This window comes from Pinus tabuliformis, chromosome 4_2, assembly GCF_031772625.1.
Source record: "Pinus tabuliformis cultivar Carrire ecotype Pingquan chromosome 4_2, CPIR1, whole genome shotgun sequence".
Taxonomy (NCBI): Eukaryota; Viridiplantae; Streptophyta; class Pinopsida; order Pinales; family Pinaceae; genus Pinus; species Pinus tabuliformis.
The window spans coordinates 292,078,899-292,097,626 of NC_142304.1; the positions used below are offsets into that span (position 1 = coordinate 292,078,899).

General features: G+C 39.1%; 1 protein-coding gene across 1 annotated transcript in view; it reads left to right on the forward strand.

Annotated features, from left to right (window-relative positions):
* Positions 1 to 2,414: 2,414 nt before the first annotated feature.
* Positions 2,415 to 18,728, forward strand: part of NFU1 (NFU domain protein 1) — a 33,640-nt gene continuing 17,326 nt past the window's right edge. Inside the window, exon 1 of the mRNA XM_089428581.1 lies at positions 2,415 to 3,652. Within this exon, the coding sequence (XP_089284707.1) occupies positions 2,581 to 3,652 (1,072 nt within the window). The 5' untranslated portion in view covers positions 2,415 to 2,580. The remainder of the gene's footprint in view (positions 3,653 to 18,728) is intronic.

An 18,728-nucleotide genomic window follows, 5' to 3' on the forward strand; every position in this document is an offset into this window, starting at 1 on the left:
GGTGTCCATCCAATCAAGAGAATTTTCCTCCACCCTTTTCCCATTGGATTTCTCCTCTTGATCGTACTAGGCTCTATCCATGCTGTATTGCACCATCCTGATACTCATCTTTTACTTTATGGCTGGGACACATGCTTCCTTATTTGTTGTTACACACACATAAACGTCAATCAAATCTGACATAACATGTCAACATGCTAACAAAGTATTCATTCATATTAATCATACTTGCAATTGCTAAGATATGTTTAAATTTTATCCAAGTATCTTCATTTTTCAAGGTCCATTTAATCCATGTGTTGAACCTAGGCTCCAATACCACTTTGTAACCCTACCTACCACACCCTTGAGAGAATGATCTGATGTGGAAGGTGTTACTGGCGCTTTAACTCAAATTTATCAATGTTTAACAATGTGTTGGGCCATAAAATTATCGCTTTCTAAAAACTTGTGGAATCAGATATTAATGTAACCATCGTGCCCAACTTAGTGAGAGTTTTCCAACAATGTAAAACTACTTGTCGATCATAATCCTAGATGGAAAGTATCACTTAAAGGATAATTTGTCTTATTAATGTTGGCCATGTTAACCCTAATATTCCACTTGGTTCCTATATGGCTTCTCTTTTTAATTTAGTCGTATTGTGGCGAATGGTTTGACTGCACAATTTCGAGATTTATAATGTGCATACATACATACATACAATGTATCTATGCATGCATGTATATCCATCATTAGTATTATGATCACATTATACGAGTATACATTAAACATGTACACCAACTACATGTATTTAATTTTCTGCAAATAAATACATTATGCCAGGTCCAAAGTCTAAGAGGTTAAAATCTATGGGAAATACACCAATTGAGTTGAGGAAGTAAAATCACTTGCTGGCAGTTTATCAACAACATGGCAAACATTGGTGGTTTCTTAGCCGTAGTAAACACCAATGGTTTCTCAACCAATTGTAAGCACCAATGACTTACTATATAAGTGGTTTCTAAACCAAAGACAAGCATCAATGGTTTATCAACAGTAGCAAGCGCCAATGGTTTATCAATCCCAACAAGCACCCAATACATTTATTCAACCTCACTCCACGCTTAGGTTTGGCAATGCCAAACTGGGAATTGTGCAGGAACAATCCATTATGGGGAATGCTCTCTGTGAGTTGTTCCATCACATTGGCTTTTCCTCAGGGATTCTCTAGTAAGACCCAAAATCAAACCCCTATTTTAATTTGCTCATATATTTATGGAAGTTGGAGCTGCCTCTCGAGTGTGGTCGAGAGGGCACTCTTTGCCCCTGTGCTGCATTCTTGAACATGTTACCCTTTTGATTTAGGAGAAGGGAACATAGTTGGAATGACACCGCCTTTGTATTAATGCCCATATAAGATTAGAACGACCTTTCTTGTCTTGGGGATTCAACATTAATTTAGATGAGATGGGTATGACAGTTCACGTTAGATCCCATCCCCTTAGAACTATGGCACATTGTCCCTTCTCCTCGGATTTAATAATAATTAATTAACTAATTAATTATTAACATTATAATTACTAATTAATTATCAATTATAACATTAAGCCATGCTTAATTTATTCCAATCATTAATATGTGCTTATTCTAATTTTGGTATTAATTAGAGTGTTAATGCATGATTAATATCAAACACAACATTTATACACTTAGCACCATGATTGGAATATGAATGAATTTCATCGTTAATAATTTCATTATATTAAAACATAGTTTGTGCCAACAATAAGATATTACGCTGAAATGCCCAATTATAAAAAAAATATTTATAAAGATCATACTCAACGCAAAGGTGTTCAAAATCAATCATAATAATGATTGCATTTTTGTGATTATTGATGAGTCTTCTAATATGTGAGTTTTAACACCATGCCATAACAATGTCTTAGCATAAACCATGACTAAGCTCTTCTTCATTTTGAGTTGCCAAAAACCATTATTTCTAAGAAAGACAATGACTTCCTCAATGTTTTCTAGTCTATTCTTTAATCCATGTTGGCCATTCCCTTCCTTCCTTCTCTCCTCAAACGTACGAACAAATAGAGGTAATCACAATAACAAGTTACAATAACAAACTGCATGAGAGATAATTAAAAATGTTGGTTTTAAAGCCATGTGTCCATCTAAGTGCTATTGCTTGAGCTTGGGTTGTGTGATTGGCTAACTTGTTAGAGCAACATGAAGTTACGCTCATATAACTCTCTTCCATTTGATAAAAAAATTTTAACAACAAATTTAATTGTATAAAGATAATTATAGTGACCTTCAAACATGTCCCCCATAGAAAAGTTGTAAAACATGCATTTAGCTAGAACCCAATCAATCATCGGGATAGTAAGCTATGAACTAGTTAAAATTTCTCTTTAATCATTTTTTATTATCCTACTCTGGGTTTGGAAGTCTTCGGACGAGATTCCATTTCTCGTCTTGTTCTGCATCTTCTCAAACCACTCATCCCCGAAAACATTTTATGAGTGTCTTACTGTCTATCTTTCCAGTCGCATCCCCACAGTGTCTCATTGTCTCTGCTGGTGCTGATGGCATCTCTTCTCGCATGCAGATTCCTTTCAATCCCACACCAGTCGACCTCTACAATTCCACTCCAGTCTGCTGCCATAAAAAATCCCATTCGTCATACCTATGCCTGCTCAAGCTCTCTACCCAAATCAGCAAATCTAAAGGCTACCCACGCCCAAACTCCATCCATAAATTCGTTATCCACTGTAGTGACGGATGAATCTGTACCAGAGGGCCATGCGGGCCTTCATGGCTTCCTCTACGGGGAAAAGGGCTCTGAACTTCATGGCTCACAAACACAGCAAATCACAGCGAAACCAGGTGAAGACGATGGCTCTTCCATCATCGCCTTCGAAGACTATGTCAATACCAGGGGGAATTTTAAGTTTACTGGTGTGTATGCAATCTACAATAACGAGGACCAAATTCAGTATGTGGGCTATTCCAGGAATGTGATCATGTCCTTAAAATCCCACAGGGACGGGGTTGGCCCATCGAGGTGCTTTTCAGTGAGAGTGAAAATCTTCACAGATCCATCACTTCTATCCAGAGGAAGATTAGAACAAGAGAAAAACATGTGGCTTGATGAATATGGTGTACCGCCAGGGAATTCAACTGATCAAGACTTATGGGATAGTGGGCGGGTGCTGTCCGTTAAGGCCATGTCTGAAGAGGAGAGGCAGGACTACGAGGAGAAAAAATTGAAGTTGAGAAAGGCAATGGGTGAGAATTTGTATGATGAAGTTGAGGGAGAGGATGAGGAGTCCAGCATTAGGAGGCTTAATCTTCTGAGGGCCACGGAAGGAGATGATTGGAGTGGTGTAATTGACCGGCAGACCAAAGAAACCATGGACGAAAAGTGTGAAGGAACCCAAATTAATAATAATAACAAACAAACAAACACAGGAACTGTGAGTCCTTTCAGCGACAATGGCAGTGGCACATCAGGGCTTTATTCCGCTGTTACCCGTGATCTAACGCCAGAAAATGTGGATTTAGTTCTCAATGATGTTCGGCCTTATCTTGTAGCTGATGGTGGCAACGTTGAAGTGGCTTCTGTTGAGGACGGCGTCATCTCCTTGAGGCTTCAAGGTTATTATATCTTCGTTTCATTCCCTTTCTCTTTTCTCAAGAGTCATTTAACATAAAAAGACGAACTGGGAATTGTGTGCAGTTTTGTTTCGTTTGTTTATAAGTGTTTTGGAGGTTTAATCCATATTGGGGGTATTACTTAAGTCTGAGGTTTAACTATTCCACCCAAGTCACCCAGGACTTGCCTCCAGTCTCATCTCTCGGACACTTATGCCATTTGAGTTTGGGCAGACTACAACCAGAATGGAATCAATGTCCCAGTGAACCATCCCTGTATTTTTTTGACTCGAGGAATTGGCAACTGGGTTGGGTTGGTTTAGTTTGAACCTCGAATGTCTGGGTACCCCAGAGCCAGTGAGCCATCCCTGTTGGCCAAGAAGAGAAATTGAAATAAATTTAAAATCTTCTTTCTCTCAGGGAAATCTGCTACTATAAAAATACCATAGCTGAATTGTAGAGCACCTTAGGATCGACTTTGAATTTTTTTATTTTTAGTAACGATGATCAGCAAAACTATTTACTTTAATGTACTCCAACTTGTCTGATAGTGCGAACTAAACCTTATTTACCAGCCTTCAGCTAGGTAAACATTAATTTTCAACTCCTCTAATTTGTGTTTTCAATGCATATATATTATATACATTACAAGCTATAGGTAAGAGGATATATGTTGTAGGAGTTAAATGGTTTTATCCCTTCTCCTACCAAAAAAAGGGATATTCTTTTCATCATATTGATACTTTACTCCCTTATAGGTAAAATTCTGTAAGGTATTTATCCAACTTCTTGCTAATAGGTAAAATTCTGGAAGGTATCTAGCTGCCCCTCCCATTTTTTCTTCATCCAACCGCTCAAATTGATTCCTGAAAATTGTTGTCCAAAAAATCTCCCTATGAGGGCTTTGGTGGCCATTTCCACGACTTGGATTCATATGGATTTGTTTACCCAACACTAAATTTATTATGTTCTTCTTTTTGATAAACTTCTTCCTTCAACTGTCTTGGTTTGTGATTGGATTTCCTTTCCTCTCGAGTCTTGCACTTACTACTTCCTTTATACTAAAGGAGGATTAGTATAACCCCTATTTACAAGGTCCTCAAGAGTCAAAAGTACAAATATCTAGGGTTTGTTTGCCTCCTTGTTATTGATCGAAATAATGAATGGAATTGACAAAGACTAGGTCTTCTTGGATAGTTGAGTTTTGATCTCTTACTGTTATCTCATTTATGTGTGAAGGAGGAAAAAGAGATAGAGACAACCTTCTAGTCTCCTTAATTCCTAGCTTGTTGATATTTGTTCCTTGTATGCTTTTGAATGATCCTCCATTGGATCTAAATTGGTCACCTGCAACTTCATTAATCCTTGTATTTTCCTTATCTAGAGTATCCACCTTTCTAAAGTTCGAGTCACTTCCCTCCCATACTTTATGTGTTAAAGGATCCTAGTCATTGTCTTCCATGAGAGTGGATTTGAGATCCTTGACAAGTATTGGGCCGTCCTCCATTCCATTTGGAAAACCTTAGGACTTGGTGGGATTTAGACCTATGAAAAGCCTAAAATCTTCCATCTAGCGGCCACCTAGATCTTTAAACTTAAGTACCCTTTCTCCTTGAAAATATTGCCAAACACTTACCTATTCTATACCTTGCATGCTTTTATCTGTTGAGTTTTTTGTCAAATAGAAACATTTTTGAATGTTCCATGCCAAGAGTATCCTTTACTAAACTTCAATCTGATCTGCAAAGTTTTGATGTTTATCCACATGAGCTCAAAAAGGAAAGGTTCATCCAAACGTTTCCCTATTATCAATAGGTTCAAGCCTATCTGCCATGATAATAAAGGCCTCCTTTCGCCTTTGAAAATGGAGGAAGTTGCCACAAACCTGTTATATATCCATCAATTAAAGATTAGGAATCTATCTTGCCTTCATGGACAAAATCTTAACTGATACTCTTATTGTTCCAAGTGAAGTTCCATTTTTAGGTTCCGTAATTGAGAGGAGTACTTTTAAATAAAGTCCTTTAGTATTGGACTATCCTTTTCAGTGAGTCTTTCCTTCGAGGGGAGTTCTTTCAAATAAATTCCTCCAATATTGGATCATTTCCTGATCAATTTTATCATTATGTCCATTGTCTACCCCCCATTGTTAGGTGCCGCATTCAAGAGGGAATTCTTTGAATAAAATCCTCCAATATTGGAATATCTTTGCCAATGAATACTCCTTTTTTCTCATGAGCTCCTTTGATCAAGTTCAGGCCCCTCCCACTGTGGGTATATCATTGAGCCTTTCTCTTTCCTAAGTCAAGTAACTTTACTAATGAGGTTTTTGAAAGGCAAGCGTTGACCCATAAACATCTGCAGTAGAAAAGGTTGCCTCCCACATATTCATTATTACTTTAGTTGTTACCCAAAAAGAACCTACTAAGGTTAGACTTACGTCTAATGATTGTTGGTTTTCAAATTACAATGCCATTGTTCTGTTGAAAAATCTAGAGGCAGAAAATGAGGTGATTTCTCTTACTTTAATGACTGCTTGTGATGTATTTTTAAACTTAACTTGATTAGTTTCTTCTTTCACTTATTATTATTATGTTCTTATCATCAAACAGCTACCAAACCATTAAGAACAATGAGACAAGAGGACACAAGATATAGGCTATCAGCCAAGGCCAAAACCTCTCCTCTTGTGAGGAAAACCCACAATAACTCTTCTCTTCTTATAGAACTTCAATTGACAAATTCCAAGACCTATGATCCTTGACCAAGTCCCCTCCAAGACCAAGTCAAACCTCTTCTTAATGAGCTTTTCTTCCACAAAGTGAAATTCAGTCAAACTGGCCTTCCAACAGCTGAATGCTTCCTTTTCGACCTCAATTTCAGACCTGTACTTTTGACTGTGTTTTTCGGGCCTCCTGCATCAACCCTAACTCGCATGTGTGACAGGAATATGGTAGAAATGATTCCTTTTCTCCTTCGTTTGAGCAGCAGTTCCTTCTTCAATAATTCATCTTGTATACTAGAGTGAAATTACCCCAAAACTTGACTTCATGTAGGGACTGTAATTCAACCTTGCTGCAGCTGTACGGATGCCCTAATTTGGTTATCGCACGAGTGAAAAGTTCAGGCCCAAAGCCAGTCAAAAACTCAGATTCTTTCTTCTTTGTATCTTTTCCTTCTTTTCTGAATTTAGATTTTCTTATCTTCTCTTTATCGAACTTGTGTGTGCTTCTTGGATACCTTTAACAGTGGTCGACTAGCCTCTTATATATAGGCTTCCTGTCCTAGCTTGTGGGCCAACTTGTCATTGTCTCTAGGCTGACTTGACAATTGGAAAGGCCAACTTTTCTTGAAGCATTATGACAAGGTCTTGGAGGGTCTTTGACTTTATTTTGACTCAAATAATTTTTTCTTTACAATATGTAACGTGCCCAAAAGGGTCTTTCATACATGACTATAACTCAATTGACTTGTAGACTCAATGACAAGCCCTAGAAGCACTCAATGGGTGCTTGACCTAAAAATATTTTTTCCTTGAGCATGAAACCCATGCTTCAAGAATAACAATAATAAATTTATTTTTCTCTTTACATCAAATACATAAAAACATGATTACATATGTCATTATGAAGACCAAACCTAGTTACATATTTCAACACTCCCTCTTAACTAGGGAGGTATTCATAATCCATACATGGTACTTGGACATTCTTAAACTGAAGAATTCTCATAAGAAGAGTCGGATTGGTAAGCCATCTCATAAGCTACTTCCTTAGCTTATGTCAAAGCATCTCATCATACCAACCAACATTGTCACGTAGCAAGGCCTTGACTAACAACTCTATCTCTCCACAGGATCAAAGCACAATGCTGGCAAGACCAATGATTGATAGCTACCATCATCATTGTCTCAAGGCACATACCCTACCCAGGTGTTCACAGGGTATGTCCTTTCAGGACAATTCCTATCTTGGAATAACACATCCTCAAGGAATTTCCTCTTTGACTACTCTTACCTATTGGATGCCCTACCACATCCTCAAAGAGTATCTGAATCAATCTTAGATGCTTACCCAATCCTCCATTCTTTCTTCACAACATGAAGACAAGAATGATGTGTCTGTCTCTCCCTCTCAACCAGGGAAGATATACATATTCCTATAAAAGGAATATACCCAAGCTTCGTCTTACCCAGGGACTTGTCCAAGCTCCCTCTTAACTAGGGCCCTGTTACCAACAACAACTATCTGCTCTTTGGTGGAGATCATGGTACCATCAGTTGCTTGTCGGGCTCCTCCTTTCAATGTCATGAACTTCATTTTCTTCATTATGGAGCCTTCATTTTCTAGATTTTCTTTGTAGGGCATTGACCGTCCATCTCTTTCCTTTCAACGAACCATAGTGTTGAACCAATAGTCATGTCATCCTTCTTTGCATTGGAAAGTGGTCTTCCAGTTCACATCTGACTTTTCTTCACATAACTACCTTTTCCAAGTCATGTTTCTTTTAGGATCTTCCATCCAATAACATGAGTACTGGTTGTAGGTGACATCTACAACTCGCTTCCGGTAGCCTTGTTTCAACTCAACCAAATGTTGTCAAAAATAAAAAATGAACATCAAATCAATGTTACCTTTTAAGATGGCCTTTCATCATGACATTTGCTTCTTGCAACATCAACATCCTGCACATTCATAAACACATCTCCAAGGCTTCCAATGTCAAGGGCCTTCTTCCTTTATAGACTTTATCAAGGTCTTCGTATCTTTTTCTATGGAGATGTCATAACTAGATCTTCTAGTCATCGGGTGTTGATTGCTTATCTTATCTTATGTGACAATATTTTTCACGAATTCTTCTTCCTTTCTTCACATATTGTTTCCCAGGAACTTCTGTGCATAGTTCCTTCATCTTGTCAGCCACCTCATATTCCATATGGGAACATATTATGTTGATTTCATCTTATCAATATGTGAACTAGTTCAAGGTATATGTATTCATGCATCTTTCTGAAGGAAGATATCGTCCTTTTTCGATCATGTTCATGAGATAGAGCATTCATCCATGCTATTGCAACTATATGATGACATGACTTAATCTATCAAATACATACATACCTCTTTTCTCCTTTTGGTCATCTAGACTTCCTTCAACAACTTCCTTTCCTTGCTTGAAAGAACTTTAACCATCTTGACATGCTGCAGTTCTATGTCATCATACCATCATCCTTCTAAACAAAGGATCCCACACAAGGTGGAATGTAGATCATTAGCGAGACACTTGCTTCTTCCAAGTAGAGGTGAACCTTCTAATGAAGATTCCAATGGAGGATCTTGATTATCCTCATCCTACGAATGCTCCTTCCTAATGATGATGTATGATGATTTCTTATTATCTTTTATCATGTTAGATGAATTTATTTCAACCATACATACTGCTGCTATGGTTATTCTGGAATGCTTCTCATGAATTACTTTCTTTCTATCATGATGACTGCTACAACCATGTAGACTTTCCAACTATGCTTCCATACCTTTTATGATGAAGTCATTTCTATTTCAATTCTAATGCATCCTATCATCCTTGTGATGCTTCCTATCATGATATCTATCTTTTAAAAACTGAAAATAACTAAGTGAAGGATATTATCTCAGTCATAGTAGAGATCCTTCACTTCCTCCTCCTTCGATTCCCTCTTTTCAGGTTCTTCCACTTCTTCGGTAACATGTGTTGAAAAGTGTAACTAGGTTCCGTCTTCATAATGACATGTAATTGTGACTTTTGTAAGTGATGAAATAAAGAGAATAAAATTATTTTTGTAAAACTTGCTTGATGGGTTTCATGAGCAAGAGATTTCATTTATTAGATGGCTCCCATTGAGAGCCTTAGGATTTGTCATCAAAGTCAAAGAGTCAATGTCATGTATGAAGAACCCTTCTTGGGGATATAACCATGTATATGAGTCTATAAAATGTCTAGAAAGCCCTCCAACGACAAGCACTGATCCTCCTCTTGATGTCGGCCTCAAGATGCATAAGAAACTCATGTCGGCTCAACTTATATGGAGACACATCTATTCGTAATGTCATGTCAGCTTAATATATGGGAGTGAAGGATTTTCGCATTAGCACACAGAATAGTTTGATATATCTCTGAGTTTTTCGGTAGACAAAGACAGAGAAAAATTCGGAACTGTCTTTGAGATTTTTTGTAGGCGACTACAGTCAGAAGTTTGATGGTGTTTTTGTGATTTCAAAGGACAAAAGGCAGTAAAGGAAAGTTCAGATCTTCACATCTCTCTATTTTCAGATGGGTATTACAGAGATCAATTCGGATCTCTAAACAGAGATGAACTCGGTTGGAAGGAGCAGCAAGGAAGTTAATAAAGGGACAACGAAGAAGTCTAATGAACAATGGCAGCAAGGAAAAATTGGATCCCCTCTATTTCAGGTCTCCTACTCGGTGAAGAAGGCTATAGTTCTGTGATAAAGGGAATTCAGATCCCTCTTGAGTACAGTTTGGGTGCCTGGGTTCAGTATAGGAGATGAAACTCGGATAGAGAATGTAGAGACAACTAGGACATCTTCAGTTCGTTGATGATGACAGTAAGAAGGTCCCACGAGAAGAGATCTAGATGAGATCTCAGTGATGTCAATGTTTCAATGCTCAAAAGATCAAAGAGGAAGAGGATTCAAGAGGACTTGTGGCTTGGTCTTGGAGTGGCTAATAGTTCAAGGGTCTTGGTCTTGGTATTCGTTAATTGGAATCTCTATAAGAAGAATTTGTGCAGGTTTTCCTCTCAAAGAGTGAGAGGTTTTGGCCTTGGCTTATAGCCTAGATGTTGTGTTTCTTGTGTATTTATGTTCATGCATTGGTCACTGTTTGATGAAGAAGAACACTAATAATCTAACAAGAAGAAGACCCTAATCTAAACAAGTAAAAAACATTTACAAGCAGTCACTAATTGAAGATAAATCACCTAATGCTAATGCCCTAGATTTCTCAACAACATGGGCTTCATTCCTTTCTTTCCTTTTCTTGTTGTCCTTCTTGAGTTTAGGACAATCTATCTTGAAATGCCCATATTCCTGATAGCCATAGCATTGGATCTTTGACATATCGATCTTCTTCTTTTTATGAGGACCAAACTTCCCAAACTTTCCTTTTCTCTTAGTCATGGTAGCAAATGCTTGAACTTGTTCGTTTGATCCAACATCGCTTTTTGCCTTCAACCCGGTTTCTTCAATCTTACGTAATGACCAAAGTTCATTGAATGAAGTAGCTTCCTTCTTTTCATATATACTTGATACAAAGTTATCCCATTCCTCTGGTAGTGCATTGAGCACAACGGTGGTCATTTCTTTATCAGACATTATTTCCCCCAACTCTTGTAGTTGGTCTTTGTTTTGTGATGCCCTCATAAAGTATGAGGCTATTCCTTCTTCCTTTGATATCTTCATCTTGTATAGCTTGGTTCTCAAAGATATGACTTCTCCAACAATGTTTACAGAGAACAATTCTACTAGCTTATCATAGATTTCTTTTGATGTCTCCAACGTTGCAACATAAGGAATGAGGAGATCCTTGACGGATTCTATAAGGATTCTTTGAGCCCTTATTTTCCCTTTCATATACTTTGATAATGCTTGAGCTTACTTTTCAGATGGTTTGGAGACTTTACCATTGACATGACCAATAACTTCATTCTCTATGAGGATCAAGTCTGCCCTCTTTTTCCATGCAAGAAAGTTTGATGACCCAACCAATTTGTTGCTCTCCTTGCAAAATGAAGTCATTTTGATAGATTCAGACATAGATATAAAGATACTTACTTGTCAAGTGAAGATACTCCTAGATGTTGAAATCTTCAACTTGATGCCTTTCTTGATGATGATGAAATTTGCTTCCTTGGAGATGACAACACTTCCTCTTCTAGAGATGCCTTTCTTCAAATATGTTTGAAATGTGATCCTTTCCTTAAAGAGAGAGAGATCACCTAAATGATGATGATGATGATGATGATGGCAATGCTTTTTCATGCTTCCTGTTATCACCCCAAGAAACTCTCCTACGTTGTATCTCAGAGATGCTCGGGAACATTACAAACTCAACAAAAATGTTGGTAATGGATGAATGGAAGGAATGATGCTTGTTCAAGCCAGATAACCACTTCTACTATGCTTAACTCCAGACATGGGTGAACATCTCCAGACTACAAGGCTTTAGACCGCCAATTACTCACAATTTGAGGATTAAGTGAACATGGAGAACATTGACCACACCAGCAGATGCACAAGACCATCTGATGGCTGGCTGCAACCAGTAAAGAGGTCTGCCAATCCATTTCTTAATGCATAGACAGGATGACAACTCTCTGGCACTAAGTAAACAGAAACCTGCATAACACATTCAATGATACATACTAGATTCTAACACAGAGGTGGGATGACAGCCCCTCTAATGCTAAACATCAAGAGCACATGAAAAATGCATAACAGGCACAACCTAGAACAAAGTAGAAATGGAAATTGAGCAATTAACAACAAAAAAAGCTTGTATTAGCTGAAAATGAAGACCAGACACTGCAAGTATCAAAGTAGTTACAGTCTCCAGAAGTTGAACCTTACATCAAAACAACAACCATCAACCCTCATTACATCTCTGTTCTGCGTATATATAGAGTTTCTTTATAAAAACATTCTGCTGCTTAATGCGTGGAGGGGTCATAATGGACCACCAACCACATTATCTATCTAAAATGGGCCTCTGCTACAATCTGCGTGTTTTAATGAACAATTCGACCTTTTCTGCTGTTCGGCGGTCCTTCTCTGAGCAGGTGGCATGAAATATGAATGAAACTCCATAACCATTGAATGCATTTAACTGCTTGAGGCTGGTCCTTTTCTTCTCGGCCACTCTATTCCTTGAATGTAGTGGTTGAAGAGAAATGCGCCAAACACTGATAGATGGCCGCTTCTGTCCTTCGGGAACATGGTATAGGTCGAGGACACGAAGACTGCATGGTGGATGGACAAACTGAATGGAGGAACGAGGGTGGCCATCGGATTGCGTGGATGAACGGAAGATACAACATGACAAGGGCTATCGGGAAGGTAAGGTGGAAGACGATCGCAGGCCGTTGGATGAAACAGATGAACGACGACGATTGGTTTGCAAAAGTCAACAGGAGATATGAGGGCGGAATGAATGAGGGCCCTTGGATCTCATATGGTCAGATCCAACGATGATCGGGGGCGGAAGATGCGCGGGGAAGGCGGTTTCGGTGGCGGGCAGTATTCCTCGCATCGCTTTCGGAGGGTGGCGGTAAAGGTACAACGGCCAACGATCACAGTCATTGTGTGACACGTGGCGGATGTGACGGGAGGAAAACCGCCGTGATCGCGAGTTAACGCGCGGGCAGTTTATGGTCACGGGAGAAGCGAATGATGTCCGATCATCGGCGGAGACGATCAGACGATGCAGAAAAGATCGCACATGTTTACGACTAATGTGACAGGGAAAAGTCGATAAAGGCACGCAGTCATGTGAATATGGTCGTATGGGTTTAAACTTCGCGCTCGGGGACTTGGGGGAATATGGGTTTATAGAGAAATTTGGAGGAAAATGGAGTTGGCGGGAGCTATACGAGTGCAAGGCAAATGAAGGGGGGGAATGAAATAGACTGCTGCGAGTTCCCTTTTTGCGTAAACACCCCGATCAGGCCTGTATTTGGTCCTCCAAATGATGAATTAAATAGCAGAGCTAACACTGGCTCCTTCTGGGGATGAGATCCTCCCTGTGAGGTCTCAAGAACCTGCAGATCAATGCCTTTCCGATGAAAGCAAATTAGCAAAATTCCTAGTGTTCCATTGGGCATGGAGTCTGACTGAATCTACACTTGGACTGATAAAATCAAATATTTACAATTTCAAGGCCAAAAGACCTTAAATCATATAATTTTTTAGAAAACGCCCATTAACTGGGCCATCAAAATCTACCTCTCCTCCCATACTTTTCAGTATGAAGGCGTTGTTCCCTTGAATCTGAGAAATGATAAAAGGCCCTGTTCAGAAAGCATCAAACTTCCCATGATTGCCTTTCTTTTCATTCAGTGCATCCCACTTCAGAACCAAGTCTCCAACTTGAAAATTATCTGTTTTTGTCCCTTTGTCAAAAGCTTCCTTGATCTTTTTCTGATGTGTTGCAGCCTTTTCAACCAGTTGTTCTCTGATTTGATGTGTCTCTGCCAAATCAGTGATCCTCTGTGCCATATCTTCTTCCTCATTTTGTTCTTGTTGCAGGAACTTTGCCACAGGGAGAGTTAACTGAATTGGGAATACAGCCTCAGTGCCATACATAAGCTTGAATGGAGAATTCCCTATGGATTTCTTAATGGTCACTCTGTCAGCCCACAATGCATACTTGAGCTTAGAATCCCAATTCTTTTTGTTGTCCTCTAACAACTTTTTGATTATCCTTAACAAGCTTTTGTTAGAGGATTTTGCTAGACCATTGCCTTAAGGATAATATGAGGTGGAATGAACCAGTTTAATGCCCATTGAATCACACATATCCACCAATTACTTTGCTCTGAAGGCTGTTGCATTATCTGTGATTATTTTATGTGGACAACCAAATCTGGTAAAGATATTTTCAATTAAAAGACCACATTATGATCAACCTTCCTGGTAGGGATTACTTCAATCCACTTAGTAAAATAATCAGTGGCTACAAAATCCATCTGCGCTAGCTAGTAGAATGTGGATTGATTTCTCCAATGAAATCCAAGCCCCATTGTTGAAAAGGTCCCTTTGCATGTATTGGTTTTAAGGGCAGGGACTTCAACTGCTATTTCCCTTCAAATCTTTGGCACCTGTCACATGATTTAACAAATGAAAATACATCAGAAAATAAAGTGGGCCAATAGTACCCAGCTCTGAGAATCTTATGGGCAGTGGTTTTCCAATAGTAATGTCCTCCACACATGCTGGAATGAAACTGCTGCATAACTTTCATTGACTGTTCTTTGTCCAGACACCTCAAAAGCATCCCAGATGGGTCCCTCCAATAGAGCAGATTTTCATTAATGCAATATTTAGCCGCTCTAAGCTTAATAGTTCTGGCTTGGCTTTGAGTAAAGCTTGGCGGGATTTCTAGCTTTAGTAAGAATTTAACTATTGCAGAATACTAATCACAAGAAGCTAGATGTTCTGCTACTGGCTGCTTTCTCTCTGGTTCTGCTGCTTCTTCTTCCGTTTGACCATTTTCTGCATCTGTGCTTATGAGATTTATGTCCAATGTTCTGCAATTTTCTTCAGCTAACAATCTGGCAAGACCCTGACCTCTGACAAGCTTGGTGGGCTTCAGTTCTATATTAAATTCAATCAGTTTTGCAATCCATTTAGCCCTTCTTCCATCAGCATCAGGCTATGTTAGGACGTCCTTTATTGAAGCAGAGGGTACATATGCAATTATCTTGGAATGCAGAATATAAACTCTGAAAGCTTTCAAAGACTTGATAAGAGCATATGCTTGTTTCTCAATAATGTCATACCTCAGTTCAACATCCCTTAAGTTTTTGCTGAAAAATGCCACTGGATGCTCTGAGCCTTCCTCATCTGCTTGCAATAAAACTGCTGCAAGGGTGTCTTCAGAGGCAAATGAAAATATATGGAACTCCTTGCTTTAATCTGGACTGCTTAGAGTGGGAGCTTCCATAATAGCCTTCTTAATAGACTCAAATGATTTTCTTGCTGCATCAGTCCATCTGACCTCTGACCCTTTCTTCAACATGGAGGTAATATGCTTCACCAGTTCTGCAAAGTTTGGTATAAACCTCCTCACAAAATTAATCTTGCCTAAAAAGGATTGGATATCTTTCTTTGATCTCGGGACAGAGAAAGTCTGTATTGCTTTTACTTTTTCTGGGTCAATTCGGACACCTGCAGCAGAAACAACATGTCCTAACAGCTTGCCTTCTTCTAAAGCAAACTGTCACTTTTTACGATTGACTGAAATCCCAAACCTCCTGCACTTCAGGAACACCTTTTTCAAATGCTGTAAATGGTTTTGATGGCTGCTAGAGTATACTGTTATGTCATTGAGGTAGATAAGGACAAATTTATCCTTCTCTCCCACAAATGCTATATCCATAGCTCTCTAAAAGGTGGCTCTAGCATTCATTAACCCAAAAGGCATCTTGGCATACATAAAAGTGCCGCAAGGAGTGGTGAATGCAGTCTTCTCTTGGTCATCTGGATGTACAACAATCTGGTTATAGCCTGAAAATCCATCCAGGAAAGACATTACTTTGGCTCCTGAGACCTTCTGCAACAAATGCTCCATCTTGGGCAAGGGATAATTGTATTTCTTTGAGCAGCTGTTTAAGTTTCTGAAATCGACACAGAGTCTGATTTCTCCACTTTTCTTCCTCACCACAACCAAATTGGCTACCCATTTTGAATATCTGGGAGGGACTATGATCTTGGCAGCCAACAACTTTTTAATTTCTTTTTCAATCAGAGGGAGGAGCATAGGATTCATTGGTCTTAGCTTCTGCTTGAAGGGAATGGTATCTTTCTCTAAAGGGATTTTGTGCTGGATAATCTTTTTATCATAGGTTTTCAGGTCACTATATTCCCAAGCAAACACATCAGCAAATTGCTTCATTAAATTGTAGTATTCAGCATTTTGGGCAGCAGATAGATGGGTGGACAGATTTACATATCTTGGCTGACCTGGACTCCCTATATTATGCTTACAGACAACTTATTGGTCTTCTTTCTGGGCAGCCTTGTAAGGCACATCATTTTGGTCAAACAGTCTTTCTAGAGGAATTAAACCCTTAGGAATATGATTGCTGGGAAGTTGGACAATGCTATCTTTACCAATTCTGTTTCTAAGTTGGGATTTGGGGCTTTCTTCCAAGGCTTCATTTTCTTGGTCAATTTGCATTTCGGAAAATTCACCAATGACTTGCAGAAACCTATTTATTTCATCATCATCATCAAAAACTTTCCAATGCTGGACATTATCAGGCAAGGATGGTCTATATTTCATTTGGACTTCATATACTAGTCTGGGAGGCATGGGAGGGATAAACAGGCTAGCAGACACAACAAGGGAATCAACAAGCTGATTTTTGGCTCTAGGGATATATGAAATACAGAAATTATCAAAAGAATCTTTAAGTCTCCATACCTCATCTCTGTATGCTTTTAGCCTTGGGTGCTTTGCTTGAAATGTTCTGTTTACTTGCTGAATGATCAGATCAACATCTCCAAACACCTTTAGATTCTTGATTCCTCTATCTTTTGCTGCGTTAAGGCCCAATATCGGAGCCTCATACTCTGCTATATTGTTGGTGACTTGAAAAGCTAGCTTAAAAGACGTGTGCTTTCTTGTTCTGGAGATACCAGCACCACCCCTGCTCCTACAGTCTTCCTGGAACATGCTCCATCAAAGAACATTTCCCAAACCTGACTTCCTTGCTCTTCCTTAGCCTGATTTGTTGGTTTCTTGAGCTGCATTAGGGCCTTCTGGGATTCTTCTATTTGGAGGATACATGCTCCAAAATCAGTGTCCACAACATATATGGGATGATTAATAGGATTCTTCTCATCACTGATGATGTATGCCAACTGTGCTTTCTTTGTACAATCTCCTGCTTTCTCCTCCAAAAACTGGGACAGTGGCATAAGATAGATCATTTTGTAATGTCCCACCTAATCTCTTAATCCATCCTCTAGATAGCAGCATGCCAAACTTAGGATGGACATCTGCTACCACAATATCCATCATCATACTCTTCATGGGCAGCTGAGTTAAGGTAATGGCCAGGTCTTTGATTAATCCTAAACATTTCACTTTCCTTGAATCAAAAGAGAATAAATCATGATATGGTCTAGTGATGTCACGGCCTAACTCTTCCATGATAGCTTTAGGCATCAAATTGTGGCTGGCCCTTGTGTCTAGCAGGCAATTGTGGAGGATTTTGTCATGAATGGTCAAGGAGACATAAAATGATGGAGAATTATTATCAGCAGGTTCGATCATGGGGTAAGCACAACAACATGCTTATCATCTTGCAAATTGACAGTCAATGGAGGTTTGTGTGGTTTCCAGCTCAAGAGCTTCAAGAATAGGCTTTCTAAACACTTCACTCTTTACCAACTCTATCAGAGGCACATATATTTTTAACTTCTGGACTTCTGACTCAAAGCAGAAAGGGGAAGTTGACTTATTAGAACCTCTAACCTCTTGAACTGGTGCTTTAAGGATGACTGGATCAGCTGCTGGTCTTCTCTGTTTGATATTCTGTGACTCTGTTTGAACAACAACTCTTTGGGCAGGATTCTCCTTGACATTTTTTGCATTTGACCTCAGATTATATCTTCACTGCTCCTCAGTTTGTAGAACTGCCTCTCTGTCCCACTCCTGACTGTCTTGTTCCTGCAGCAATGATTCTTCATATGCAGCCAATGTCAAAAATGCAGCACTGCCTTTATCTTCCATGCAGTGAATTTCATCCTCATCTTCAAATTGTTCCTCCTCCATGACCACATTCTGGAAAGGAGCTTTAACCTTTTGTTCTTCATTTGTTTCTTTACCCTTCTGAATGATTTGCAACTGTTCATTTGCCCTTTTGAATGGATTTAGATTTCTTGGAGCAAATGTGTTCTGCTGCCTTGTCTTTCCTGAATTCTGCTCAACCTTCAGCTTAAATATTTCAGCAGCCAATGACTCTATCATCTTAGTCATCCTATCTAATTTAGGTTCTGAAGATGAAGCAGAGGAAGAAGAAGCCTCACCTCTCTGCCTCCTTCTATTAGCATGTGTTTTGAGCTTTTCTGCAGCCATAATATTAGATTCTACTTCTAGGGCTGCATCTTGCATATCAGCTAGAGTAGCACATCTTCTTTCTCTTAATAATAGGCAGAAATCAGAGTCAAAAGCATTGGCATAAGTGAGTTTAGCTGAGGTAGGGGTTGGCTTTACCTCGGCTGGTATCTTATTATACATACGATTGAATCTTTTATTAAAATCAGGCAATGATTCCCCATTTTCCCTCTTTAGGTTT